We start from the raw sequence: 14,091 nt of genomic DNA, 5'->3' as shown, positions 1-14,091 counted from the left end.
GTTTTTTATGATGGTCTAATTAAAAATTATATTCTGCAAATGTTGTGCAAGTACAGCACAACTTAGACAAAGCTACTCCCTTTGTGAGGGAAAGGTTTTGGTTGTTGCTGATGGGTGTTGCTTTAGCCAAGAGATAATATATAATGTGAAGTCTTACTGTGGGGAAAAAATAGCACTGTTGTTGTAAAGAGGTAGTTGGTCTAGAGAGGGCCATTTTGCAGGGGTTGCATTGTAGCCGTAATATGATAAACAAAGCATGTTGCCCTTAAACAGTGATCTGTTTACACACCTTACTCAGACAGCAGAAATATGCTTTCAACATTACAGCCGTACATTGGTAGGTTTATCTATCTCTCAATTTCATTGAAAGAAAATATATATAAATATATACATATAAAGCAAAATAATCTGATTTCTGTTTTACTAATTCTGTCACAATAATTCAATTAACTAACCCATTATCAACACTGATGTCTAGCACACTCCACAAATTAGTTGACACTTTGGTAAAACTTGGATATCTACAAAGTCATGCTTTTCTCACTCTTATTAGTTGTAAAGCTAAAAATCATGAATTCTGCTGGAATTATCCTGACAGACCAAAAATTGTCTCATGTAGTTCTGTATTTTTTTTTTTCTTTTTACCAAAACCAGTCCAACAAAGCATAAGCCACTTCAGTAGTACAGTAATTTTATCAGGATCTGAAACAAAGCCTCTAAATACACAGTATTTGGTATGGTATACAAGATATATTACTGTATAGAACAGACCTTCAATGGGTATATGCTGACTATGTCTGTACATGCCTTCATCATCGTCATCATCATCATATCTGGAATTTATACGTACATGATGTTCTGCGATCGGCTCATGGTGACTGAAAAATAAATCATATGTCACGGCATCATTATGTAACTCTTTAAATTTTGGCTCTAATAATTATCTACCTTAAGCCATCAGTTTCAACTAATGCTAGTCTTCACATCTGTCCAGACAAATAAGACCCAATACTCCACATCTATCTGCACAAACTAGAACTGCCACTATCATGGCGTGAATACCCCCGCATACCACTTTGTCAGAATCAACAGTGGCCATTTAGAGCTCAAGGACAACCTCCCTGCCAAATCTGAGGTTACTAAGCCAGTGCATTGCTAAGTTATGTATTCTACATGCTTCAAATGTGAAAATGTCAAAATCAATACATTGCGGACAGGACATTCTTTAGCAATTGAGAAGAAAAGCTTTTTTTTGTCAAGGTCCCTGTGACCTTGACCTTTGACCCAGTGACCTCAAAATCAATAGGGGTCACCTTATAGTCATGATCAACATCCATACCAAATATGAAGACTGTGGGTCAAAGGAATCTAAAGTTATTGGGCGGACAAGCTTTTTGAAGTCAAGGCCCCTGTGACCTTGACCTTTGACCTGGTGACCTCAAAATCAATAGGGGTCATCTACTAATCATGACTAACCTCCATGCCAAATATGAAGACTAAGGGTCAAAGGAATCTTAAGTTATTGGGCGGACAAGCTTTTTGAAGTCAAGGCCCCTGTGACCTTGACCTTTGACCTAGTGACCTCAAAATCAATAGGGGTCATCTACTAATCATGACTAACCTCCATGCCAAATATGAAGACTAAGGGTCAAAGGAATCTTAAGTTATTGGGCGGACAAGCTTTTTGAAGTCAAGGCCCCTGTGACCTTGACCTTTGACCTAGTGACCTCAAAATCAATAGGGGTCATCTACTAATCATGACTAACCTCCATGCCAAATATGAAGACTTAGGGTCAAAGGAATCTTAAGTTATTGGGCGGACAAGAAAAAACCGACGGACAGACGGCCGGACGGACAGCCGGCCGGACGGACAAGCTGATTCCAGTATACCCCCCTTACAACTTTGTTGTGCGGGGGTATAATAAGACCCAATACTGCACAAATGTTCAGTCAAATAAGCCCCAAAACTGCTTAGCTGTCCAGCCAAATACGTCATAATACTGCACATTTGTTCGGCCAAATAAGACCTAATACTGCACATCTGTCGGATCAAATATGATCCAATACAGCACATCTGTTCGGCCAAAAAGAACCAATACTACACATCTGTCAGGTCAAATAAGACCCAATACTGCACATCTGTTCAGTCAAATAAGTCCCAAAACTGAATATCTGTTGGCAATATATAAATGATATATAGACATAATTCTTTCGTAGAGGCTCAAATTATAAAACATTACAACCACTGATATTGGGCCATATAACGGGACAAAATTCTTCATTACTAGTAGTATATTATGTTAAATCTTTTACCTTCTTGATGATCTGTCACTAGGATGACGACTCAGCTGCGCGCTGTATTCAGCATCATCTCCTTTATCATCTCCGTTCATACCCACGCCCTCGTCCTCCTCTCCCTAGAAAATACATTGTCCCCCTCATAATAAAACTTTCCTTTCACCTTCTCGTCCTTATTAATGAGAGCACATCAACACAGTATACGGCGACATTCCCACTTTTGTACATCTTAACAGCTTCAATATGCACTTAACTGATACAGTAAAACCTCTAAAGAGCAACACCCTTGGGGAGACCAAACTTATGGTTGTTGTTTAGAGGGGTTGCTATAAAGAGGTTAAATCTATTATCAAGACTTACTTTGGTAAATGCTCATGTCAAGAAGTAAATTGCTTTACACTGTGCCACTCTGTGGTTGTTTAATTAAATTCAATTGGGTTTTACGTCACACCAACACAGTAAAGGTCATATGGCGACGTTCCAGCTTTACTGGAGGAGGTGCCCTTCTGTGCATTATTTCAGGCATGTACTGAGTTGAACCACCTACCTGGATAGCTTCCTCACATCAAAGAATTCAAAGTTCCTGGCGGGATTCGAACCCACAGGGGTGAGGGGCAAGTGATTTGAAATCAACGATCTTAACCACTCGGCCACGGAGGCCCCCTCTGTGGTTGTAACATTGTGTTTGAATTCACAACAATGTATTATCATACCAACAAAAGTTCTGTATTTCAATTCTAATAACCATTTTATCTCTTGATGTCTTTAAAATTGTAAAAATTCATAAAAAAGCCCCCAGACTTCACCTGTTCTTCTCCTTTTTCCGGTGATTTACTTTTGGAGCGTCGTATAGACCTAGTTCTCTCCCTTTCCTCCGCCTTTTCTGCCTCAATCTCGGTTAAACTTTGAGCATCTGCCAGATTGTCCACGGCAATAGCCAAGAACACATTCAGGAGAATATCTTTGTTCTTGTCAAGGATTGTAATCATTGGGTAAGAATGTATTTAGATCACCACTAAAAAGCTTGTATCACACAGCCTTAGCATAAGATTGTTTGTGTGAAATAACCTCAGGGTTAAATTTTTTTTTTGTATAATGAGAAAAAGAGAGGTTGTTAATTTAATACGGAGTCATGGTAAAAATGTTTGTGCTACAAGGTCTCAGCCACAAACTGTTGGTATCACAAGGATGCAAAGCTAGACTGTTCGTGTAACACGGTATCAGTATGAGATTGATGTATCAGTTGTTTTTTTTGTTTTTTTTCATATATGGAAAATGATTGAGCTTTAGGGATTTAACTCTTCTCAATAGGTCATACCATGTACAAAATGATGCTCTATTTATAGGGAGTCACAAATTTCAAGATATAATAAATCAACCTGCACCTAATTCATGATGTCAGTTATTTCTGAACCTTTTTAAAATGCAAAAGGTGTTATGCATTGTTTTTTGTTACTTTCTTAACTCAGTATTGCACCTTCTGATTTTTTATATTGAATTTTCTAAATACAAATAATAGTAACGCAAGTAGTTCTAAAAAAGGATACAGTTACCACAGATAAAAAGGACAACAAAATACACCCAGACTACTGCGCCCATATCAGAAACTCCGCCAAACGCTCTTATACCATCATACATTGCAGCATTCCAGTCTTCACCAGTCAGAATCTAAAACAACAAAATCATCAATAATACTATTGAATTACTACATGTATATATAAAACCCTTAGCATGCTGGCTGTAACTGGTTCTACCATTGCGATCTTTTCAAACAAAAAAATCATCTGACATATTCATTCCATCTGATCATGGTCTGCACTGTTTGCTGTTCAGTCAGTATTTACATTTTGTATTTTCAAAAAATTTTCCCTAAAAACATTGTATGGTTTTGTCCAGATTGAAAGATTTGCTTATATTACTATATTACATACTGACCGAACTAAACTAAATATTTTTATTAATACAATGAAGAATTTAGTGCACAATAACCTAAAAGGTTGAAATTCTGGATAGGTAAATATTTCATTACAAATGCCTGGACTGGCTTACACATTCAAATTTTGAGTCTTGTGCCCTGTAATTCAAAACTGTGCTACATAACCATATGGTTATACTCTTGATTCTTATAATCATGTTAGATGCTGAAAATTTTCAGAAATTTTTTCAAATTGAATTTCATAGTCTAGTCATCCCATTTTCATTCCAGTATCTGCAGTCTATTATCTAACTTAATCATATACAGTCTAGATAAACTAAAAATAATAAATTTTATTTAATTATATCATAGATTAATATAATTTCACAGCTTAATTTTCACAATCAATAGCACAATCTCAATTCATAGATGTGACATTCTGGCAAAAATATGTCAGTTTTCGTTTTTTTTGGACAATATATGATATTTACAAATAGGTCTTCTTATTTGTATATTTTAAAGTCACATCAACACTGTACAAGCCATCAGTGACTTTCCAGCTTTACTGATGAAGGAAGATCTTTCGCTGGTGCCCCTTCGTGCATTATTTCATGCATAAGCTGGCACCTGAGTAGAACCACTGACTTTCAGTAACTTAGCTGGAAAGCATCCTTACATGATAGGTATTTCAACGATGTAACAAATAAGTTTAATGTTTTCATCACAAATGAGTGAAAATAAATATGTTCACACTCAAGTTGCAACATATAGTTTATTGTACCTGGAAGACAGTGAGCAGTGACTGGTAAAAGGTATCGAAGTTGCTACGAGGTTTGCCGTCTGGAAAATTAAATTTCCCGCCAAACAACTGCATACCAAGCAAGGCAAAGATCACAATAAACAAGAAGAGGAGTAACAACAAACTGGCAATAGAACGCATACTGTTGAGTAACGACGCCACAAGGTTTCGCAGAGATGACCAATACCTGTAGAAAAAAAGAATATCATTGGTCAATTGTTTTTATTTCAATCTTGTACATTTTATTACTTTATCACGCACATATTGTCTTTGGTGTGTGTGAGTTCTGAAGGTTTGCTTGATTTTTTTAATTTGAGCGTGAAAATTTAAGAATTTCACACATTTCATCGTGATTATGCTCTATGAAGAGTGAGGTGATTACTGAAGATGTTGATGATTTCAGTTGCCATTTCTGTGACAAAAATTAAATTTGAACAAACCAAAAAAAAGTATGACATATATAATCATTTAATTAAAATAAATTTCAATTCAAGGTCTTTCTAATCACTTTTTAAATTATATTAATTTCTCTACAAAAAAGCATTATGTTTCCATACTCATACATTACTCACCAAGAAAAGTAGTATGACTCAAAGAAAAGCATTACAAATGTATTTCTCTAGATAAAGAAAAATATCACAAAATGGAACAAATTTTTTTGACATATGTAAAGATACATTTAAATGACGGCTAAAGTCTTCTACTGAAATTTTCCATTAATCATGCAAAAAGACCACATGAATAACACGTCTGCTGTAACATTTGTTTTCATCTTTTTTTTTTACCGTGGTACCACAATCAAATTTATTTATTGTGCATACAAATGTACATAGATAGGAAAGAACATAACCACTACCAAATTTATTATTATGTGTACACAGATGGGAAAAGAACTTACCGTGTAGCTTTAAAAACACGTAACAAGCGAGCACACCTTAGAACGCTAACACCTAAAGGTGGCATTAAATCTGTCCGTATTAATATCACTTCTATAATACTGCATAGCACAACAAAACTGTCAAAGCGATTAAACAAGGACACAAAATAGCCTTGAAATCCTAGACTGTACATCTTTAACAACATCTCCAACGTGAATAAAATCACAAAAAATATGTTGGCCCATTCTGAAATAAAAAAAATGACAGAAAAATATTTTATATACTTATTATGCAAGCTTATTTGTTACATTGTATTCACTACATTTTGGTAGAAATTAAGAAAATTAACAAAGTGGAAAAGAATTATCATATCATTAGGTATGATAAGAATACAATATAGGGATTTCAATAAGCTCAATACTAGCAATATTAAAACCCCTCACAATAACGAATGAACAGTTCTTAATTCAAAGCTGGACAAATCCATTATACTAATTCAGCAATATAGCATGGTTACGGTTAATGACTCTACATGTATATGTAATACAAAATACAGAAAATAAATATATGAGCCGCGCCACAACAAAACCAACATAGTGCGTTTGCAACAATGATCCAGACCAGCCATCTATCAGGATCATTGTTCGCTTACAATACTATAATACAAGTAAGAAATGATTCGAACACATGGATCCTATCAGACAGCTGATCATCTGTCGCAAAAGCATGTTACGTTGCTTTGTCAATGCCGCTAATATTTAGCATACCTTGAAATTCGTCCAACCAATCCGGTTGTTCATAATGCTCTGAGGTTAAGACACAAGTATTCAGAAACACCATCACAATAACAGTCCAATAAAATGGCGTGCTTTTAACAAATCTTCTACACGCTCTGCGACATCGACGATTTAATTTCCGTAATCTACGACTGAAAAATGAATGACATACGTATATAACAAACATCCTTTGTTTTGTTAGGAAACGGAGACCACTTTTTTACTTGGACATATAAATTTGAAATCGTAAACATATTATTTACACTCATTTCTTTTTTGCTTTTTCCTCCATACACAAAAATGGAATTTTCCAAACTATAATACATAACTGAATATTCCTGCATTATAAAATTTGTAACAAATATTCAAAGATGTAATGTGAACATCTGTTTTTTTTATTGTTGTTGTTAAATTTGATGTAAAATACACTTTTCAGCCAATTTCCTTTTTCTTTTTCTTTTTTTTTTTAAATTTGTTGGGTTTTATGTTGTACCAACACAGGTCATTATGGCAACTTTACAGCTTTACTGATGGATGAAGACCTCTAGTGCACCTCTGTGTATGCATTAGTTCAGGTACAAACAGACACCTAAGAAAGTTTGAGTAGAACCACCAATGTAAGCTTGATGGACAGTTTCGTCACATGAAATAATCCAAAGTCTCTGTCGGGATTCAAACCCAAAGCGGTTTGAAGTTGAAGTAAAACCATTTATTATCAGCTAGATAGATTAACACTTTCACCATATGAAAGGTATCAATGTCACATGCCAGACAGCTTAAGTAGAATTTTTATTTTAGTTTATACATAATTTATCTTAAGTTTTGATTCTGTTGAAAGCTATAAGCCTATAGAAACTCTTTCGAAATCTTTCCTGCAACCAACAATAAGTTGTAATAGTGGATATTTTGTTACCTTTTTCTATGCCACCAAGTTTGTTGTACCTCGTCCACATCAATGCCATCTTCAGTTTTATCTGAAGAGTCTGTTTCACTAGTTACTTTTGCTGAAAATAAATCAAATTAATATTATATATCTTTATCACACAACATCAATGTAATACTAGCATAACATTATTTTCTTTATATCATATACACATTTAATATAAAACATCTTAACCTCTGATTGACCCTATGTAAAATCAATCTTTGGCTTCTTTTTTTAAGTAGTGCATCACATGATGCTTTGTTCCTTTTTTTGCATTATTTGGCTTTATAATACCATAGTGATTAACTCTTGACCTGCTGTCTGCTATTAAAGTGTCATGCAACTAGTGAAAACCAAGATCAGCTGGCACATTCATGCTGTCTTTCCATGGCTCGCACTGTTCGCTATTCAGTCAGAATGTACTCTAAAATTTTCGCTAGAGATAATCAATGGTTCTGCCCAAACTGAAGGATGGGCAAGTCCATTTATGATAATAAGAGAGGTAATGGTTATATGAATCTTAAATCCATTATCATTTTCAGTGTTATCGTAAGACGTGGCTGGAAACCAAATTGACTGTCTTAAATGCATTATGGGCAGCCTCAAAACTGAGAAAAGAGTTTTATTTTATATGATAAAACTTAAAAATGTCCCCCTCAAATTCAAAATAAGCCTGCTCAAACCCACCCCAAACCCTATATTTTATATAGAACCGGCCCCTGTGATGTTACATAAACAAGAGAGTCACAGATTCAATTTAAAACACTTCAACTCTGTCACAGTTTATATGAAAAGACAACTTATGAAAGATCCTATACAAAAATGTATCTACATACATGTATATCACAAAATGAACATTAAGCTAGAAATATCAAACCTTTTCAATAATCTTAGAAGGAAGTATCAGGTTGCATAATGTATCTCTGCGTAGACACTGTTACAAATATACTCATCAAATTACCATGCTCTACATTTATATAACTATATAGGGAATATTACATGAGCTAGCTATCCTGATAGGTTATATTGGAACGAGCTGATTGTGTAAAGTTGCATTCCCACGAGCCCACGAGGGAATGCATTTTTATATTGATGTTGCATAAAATATATTTATCACTGCAACATTTAGCTCATGTTATGTCTATTGAAGTCAACCGTCACAGAGTTGAAGAATATCGTTAACTTACTGTGTCGACCTTTTTCTGTTTCCTCGCCTTCTTCATTATCAGGGTCCATAACCTCTGCAAGATAAACAATTACACGCTAGTATTAAATAACTACACAAAATATACACCACACATAACATATACACTACACACAACATATACACTACACATAACATGTACCCTATACTACACATAACATATACACTGCACACAACATATACACTATACACAACATATACATTTCACACAACATTTACACTACACACAACATAAACACTACACACAACATAAACACTACACACAACATATACACTATACACAACATAAACATTTCACACAAAATACATGTATAAACTACACACAACATATACACTACACACAACATGTCCCCTACACTACACACAACATATACACTACACACAACATATACACTACACACAACATGTCCCCTACACTACACACAACATATACACTACACACAACATATACACTACACACAACATGTCCCCTACACTACACACAACATATACACTACACACAACATATACACTACACACAAAATGAATATATACACTACACACAAATAAATCACTACACACAACACATACATGTTAAAATCATTAATGCTTTAATTACATATATATTTTAAATGATCTTCATTATAAATACACCTGTCTGTGAAAAGAAAAAAACATACATATATCTTCAATCTCAGAAGCTTTTTTAGGTACAAACTCAATTTCATTCTCAACATATTCAGGTTTTTCAATTTTATACCTCGGCAATAAGCTTAAAGACCAAAAAAGCCAAAATAACCTGAGAATGGAAAAGTATTAAGTTATTCAATATAAGAAAGACAGGAGACCTTCTTTTGTGACAACTTAACACATTGTCTCTGACCTAGCCTACTTTCTTGACAAATTTGACCTAATTTTTTTACAAATTTAATGCATTGTTTCTGACTTTAATCAAAATTAAAGTGGAGATGTAAAGCATGAATAGATTAACTTATGAATACTTTGGTTCAATTACAATACCATTTCTTTTAGTTCTGTAAATCTTCTTCGATCACAATTAAAACCCTGTCTAATTGTCCTTTCACTTACCAACCTTATTTAACAGTCGTGAAAATATAGCAACAGAGTATGAATTCTGATCAGACTCACGAAGAGAGTTTAAAGGGATTTCAATATATCAAAATATAAACAGTATTAAGCCTGGTCAGACAGCACAGTAGTATAGGCTGGCCTGGCTCTATACTAGTGGCGAAGGGTGAGCACTATCGGCACCAGTAGGGTACAGGTTATGCAAAAATTGGCCAATTCTTATTTTAGTAAATCAAACGGACTTTCCAAAGGTCAAACATATAAGAAACATCTTTTAAGTGATCATACCATAATTGTCTTGATATTGATGATTGTTTTGATTGTTGTTGTTTTTTTTTAATCAGAAAGCCTGATATATTTAGCTCCGATATATTTGAATAATAGTCCTATTTATGTAAACAAGGATTTTAAGTGTAAAATAGGGCAAGAACACAGATCTTTTTCCCAAATGACAGAACTCAACTGCTGAATATTTCAAATTTTATATAAAATTTCCCCCCAACCAGCTTTATTTCTTTAATTTTTTTTTAATTATATCTATTATTATTATTTTTGTATTCAAATATGGCTTTTTAGGAAAAATACCATTTATATTATGTGTGTTTTTATCTAAAAAAAAAAAAAAAAAGTTAATATATTACATGTATTAGGTTTATCAAATTTTAGCAAATTTCTAATGGTTAACAAAATTAAGTTTCCAAATTTAAAGACATTTGCTGTTGAAAATTAAAAATTACAGTACAACAACAATGGCCAAATAAATAACACAGTCTGAAAAATATGCAAACTGGAACACTCAAGCCAATTAGACACAATACTGTTGGCTATACCCCTTTAATGTAACACACCTCAGATACAATACTACAAGTGCATAAAACAAAATCAGAGTTGAAAAAAGACTGAATAACAAACAGATATCAGACAAGCTTCATATATACATGTAGTATAGATACACATTGAAATCAGCAAGAAAATATCCGATATCTAAACAAAATGCATCTGTTAAAAGCAAATTACGACCATAAAAAAGCTTCAAAAGACGCATGACATCCCTGGTGATTACGAGCATGGCTAGAGATTCACCGTCAGACAGTAACCTTCTTTCATATCTACCAGTTGTTTTCCTGCTAGAAATTCTGCAATCAAAGCTTCCCACATAACGAACATTATTGATTCTAAATTTCAGTTAAATAGAGCTCCCCTCTTGGTGGAATGAAATTGGTTTTTAATCTATCTCGTTTAAAAGAGAAATCGAGCGGGAATCCTCGACTTTGACAATGGAAACATGGAGGCATAAAGGTATGCTAGCCTTGTGCCTATTAGGAATGAATAATAAATAGATAAAAAGTGTACATATGCATCTTTATGGCAAGCCGAAGCGTAAAATTGCAAATAAGTGATATCTTGTTTATTCTAAATATGTAGTTGCTATGTTATTTAACATTCATCATTTTTTCAAATAAACAAGAGCTATTTGAGAAGTAGATTGCTCTACTTTTCTCATTTGCACTCCGATTTCATGACCAATTTAATGTTTTGTTATTACCAGTATTTTGTAAGTACCAGTAACCTTGATCTTTGACCTTTTGAACTAAAAATAGGTGTGATAGGTAAAACTCATCAAGGTGCATTAACATACTAAATTTCAATGCAATAGCTTTGTTAGTATTAAAGTAATAGACCATAAACCGAAAGGTTAACAAACACTGGGGCTTTTGAGTGAGGTCATGACAAATAGCTCTGCTCTTGTAATACATTTGTACAAAGGAGATAAACCTCTCCGTAGCAACAACCTTTGAATAAATTTGACCAAATAATAAATTTAGGATTGTTTAGATTCATAAAATTTCAAATGTTTTTCCCATTTTATAAAATATTATCTACTACTAAAAGAATAATTAATTGTAAGGTTTTTAAGCCAATCTCAATACTTTTTTGGTCATATGTCGTTGGTTAGTCTACCTATTTCACTTTCCTAGATAACTAACCAGAAATAACCAATTTCTCCACTATGCTTTTTCCGCATATTTCTAAATCTATGTCTGTGATCATTTGTCAAGGAGGAATTTTGCCTCATTTTGGATGGTGTTAACAAAGCTAAAAGAATACTTACCTGTTCAAGGTGACAATTTTGGCAAAACCAAACCACACATAACACTAACATTACACTTATAAGAAATCTTCTTCTAAAAATAAGTTCCGGTCAGAGTAAAACACATATATACATAATGTGATGTAGATATGATAAGATGGTTATAGAGCTTTGTTTTTTAAAATGCATTGCTATTTTACCTGCTTGTGTGATCCAGTCTAGATACCCTCGTATATCTTCCTCAAGTTGCTGCTTTTCTCGTAACTTTTGAAAGTCTCCGCGAGCTTTGGCTTTTTCCCTTTCTTTAGAAAATTCACTGCAAGCAAAAAAAAAACAACATTTTATTTCATATTATATCAGATCATCACCATGACTTAAATGCACTTTCAGAATTTTTCTAGCTCTGAAGAGCAAAAGCTTTCTAAAAGGTCAAGGTCATTTGTAAGCTGACCATTTTATAGCCTTGTAGTAATACTTAAGCTCAATTACATATCGTCTAACACAAACCAGCAGCATGGCTATCAAACTGTTTTATTTGCTTCTGTATTGTAATCAAATCTATCGTCCTTTAATACAAGTAAAGCAGTATACAATCAGGGGTTTACATCTAGAAATTCAAAGCCTATAGACTGTCTCCAGGAAAATAACATTTCAAATAATTAGTTTTACAAGCCTTCTCTATTGACAAGAATTGCTTTACAATTAAATTTGAGTCAATAATTCGTACAGCCAAAATTTAGGAGCCACTAAAGTATTCTTTACTGCGTCTTTTGGTGTTTTTTATCTTATACATCTTCAGTTGATGGCCTAGTTCTTGATACATATAACATGTTTCGCTCACTGTTTCATGTGAGAGAGATAGAAAAAAAAGTTGAAGTTTACTTAAAGCTAAAACAAGGTATATTAACATGCCTGTGCAACCCACTTTTTGTATATCACTATAGAGACATACTGCTTGTATGTATGACCTATTTTTTCATTCAATATTTCAAAACTTTGAGACCTTGACCTTTGCAGCACTTAAATTGTTTAATGTTAAGGCTATTTTTTACATAAAAATGATTATTCTGGAAAAACGGAGTGACAGATTGCACTGAAAACATTACACACAAGTTATCTATCTTACAACACTATTGGTACATAAATCTCAGAAAAATATTTTCAATCCCATCAAAAATCCTTCGCTTGAGTCCCTTTAATCAATTCGATTATTTCTATAATGATATCCGGTTGTGTAACATTGTCTGCTAAATTCCAGTATATCTATACTAAAATTCCCTAAAGTTAACCATAGTTCTGAATTCAAAGCAAAATACATCAATTTCCATTATGTAATAAGTTACAGGGATAAGTGTTTAATCTGTTAGAGAGCTTGGCCCATTATGTAAGCTATAATCTTATTGTAGATTCTTAGGTGAACAATCCTAAAAAAGGATATATGACATTTTCTCCCCCTTGCTATCATTGATACAACTCATTTTCATTTGTGAGATAGAACATTTTGTATCCTGTCTTGGGAGTTATGAATGGTTCACAAGGATCTCTCGTATCACATATCACCTTTACATCACAATGTTCTATCAAGGTTTTAACGAACACAATTTTATTAAATATATCACAGACTTGATAGAATTCTTGAGAAAAAAAAAAAACAAACAAATTTTATCAGAAATGTACTGACGATATTTCTAGCTACATGAAGACCGTGGCTCTGTTGTCTTTTTTATGTGTTTTTTTCTGCTGTTTATGAAAAACTGTTAACTAACTTACTAGGTGATAATTATCAAAAACTGAAAACCTGTGAAACAGATTCATTTTTATTGGAATTTCGTTCTCATTTCCTGTAAAGAAACCAAAAACTGAATACTAAACAAGAACTGTCCGTAAGAAGGCATGCTTGACTATTCTCAGTGCTTGACAGTAAAACAAGTGCCTGGATAATGAAGCATTTTCTAAGTACAAAAAGGGCTATAATTCTGTCAAAATCTATGTTAAATTATGGGCCTTAGACAGTGACCTTTTACAAAGGGCCATAATTCTGTCAAAATCCATGTTATAGTTATTGGCTTTAGTTATTGACCTCCTATAATGCTTTCAAATCAGTGAGTGAAGTTTCAACCCATTCCCTTACAGTAG

The 14,091-nt window shown here is 33.6% G+C and overlaps 1 protein-coding gene across 1 annotated transcript in view; it reads right to left on the bottom strand.

Annotated features, from left to right (window-relative positions):
• The window catches only part of LOC132749996 (muscle calcium channel subunit alpha-1-like), a 122,525-nt gene that overhangs the window by 52,774 nt on the left and 55,660 nt on the right, over positions 1-14,091 (bottom strand). The window contains 10 exon segments of the mRNA XM_060739949.1: positions 772-878; positions 2,314-2,417; positions 3,105-3,259; positions 3,846-3,966; positions 4,995-5,199; positions 5,911-6,136; positions 6,658-6,818; positions 7,580-7,670; positions 8,779-8,832; positions 12,156-12,271. Of these exon segments, the coding sequence (XP_060595932.1) occupies positions 772-878; positions 2,314-2,417; positions 3,105-3,259; positions 3,846-3,966; positions 4,995-5,199; positions 5,911-6,136; positions 6,658-6,818; positions 7,580-7,670; positions 8,779-8,832; positions 12,156-12,271 (1,340 nt within the window).

This window comes from Ruditapes philippinarum, unplaced genomic scaffold, assembly GCF_026571515.1.
Source record: "Ruditapes philippinarum isolate M1 unplaced genomic scaffold, ASM2657151v2 ctg531_1_1_1_1, whole genome shotgun sequence".
NCBI lineage: Eukaryota > Metazoa > Mollusca > Bivalvia > Venerida > Veneridae > Ruditapes > Ruditapes philippinarum.
This window is presented reverse-complemented; position numbering and strand designations above follow the sequence as displayed.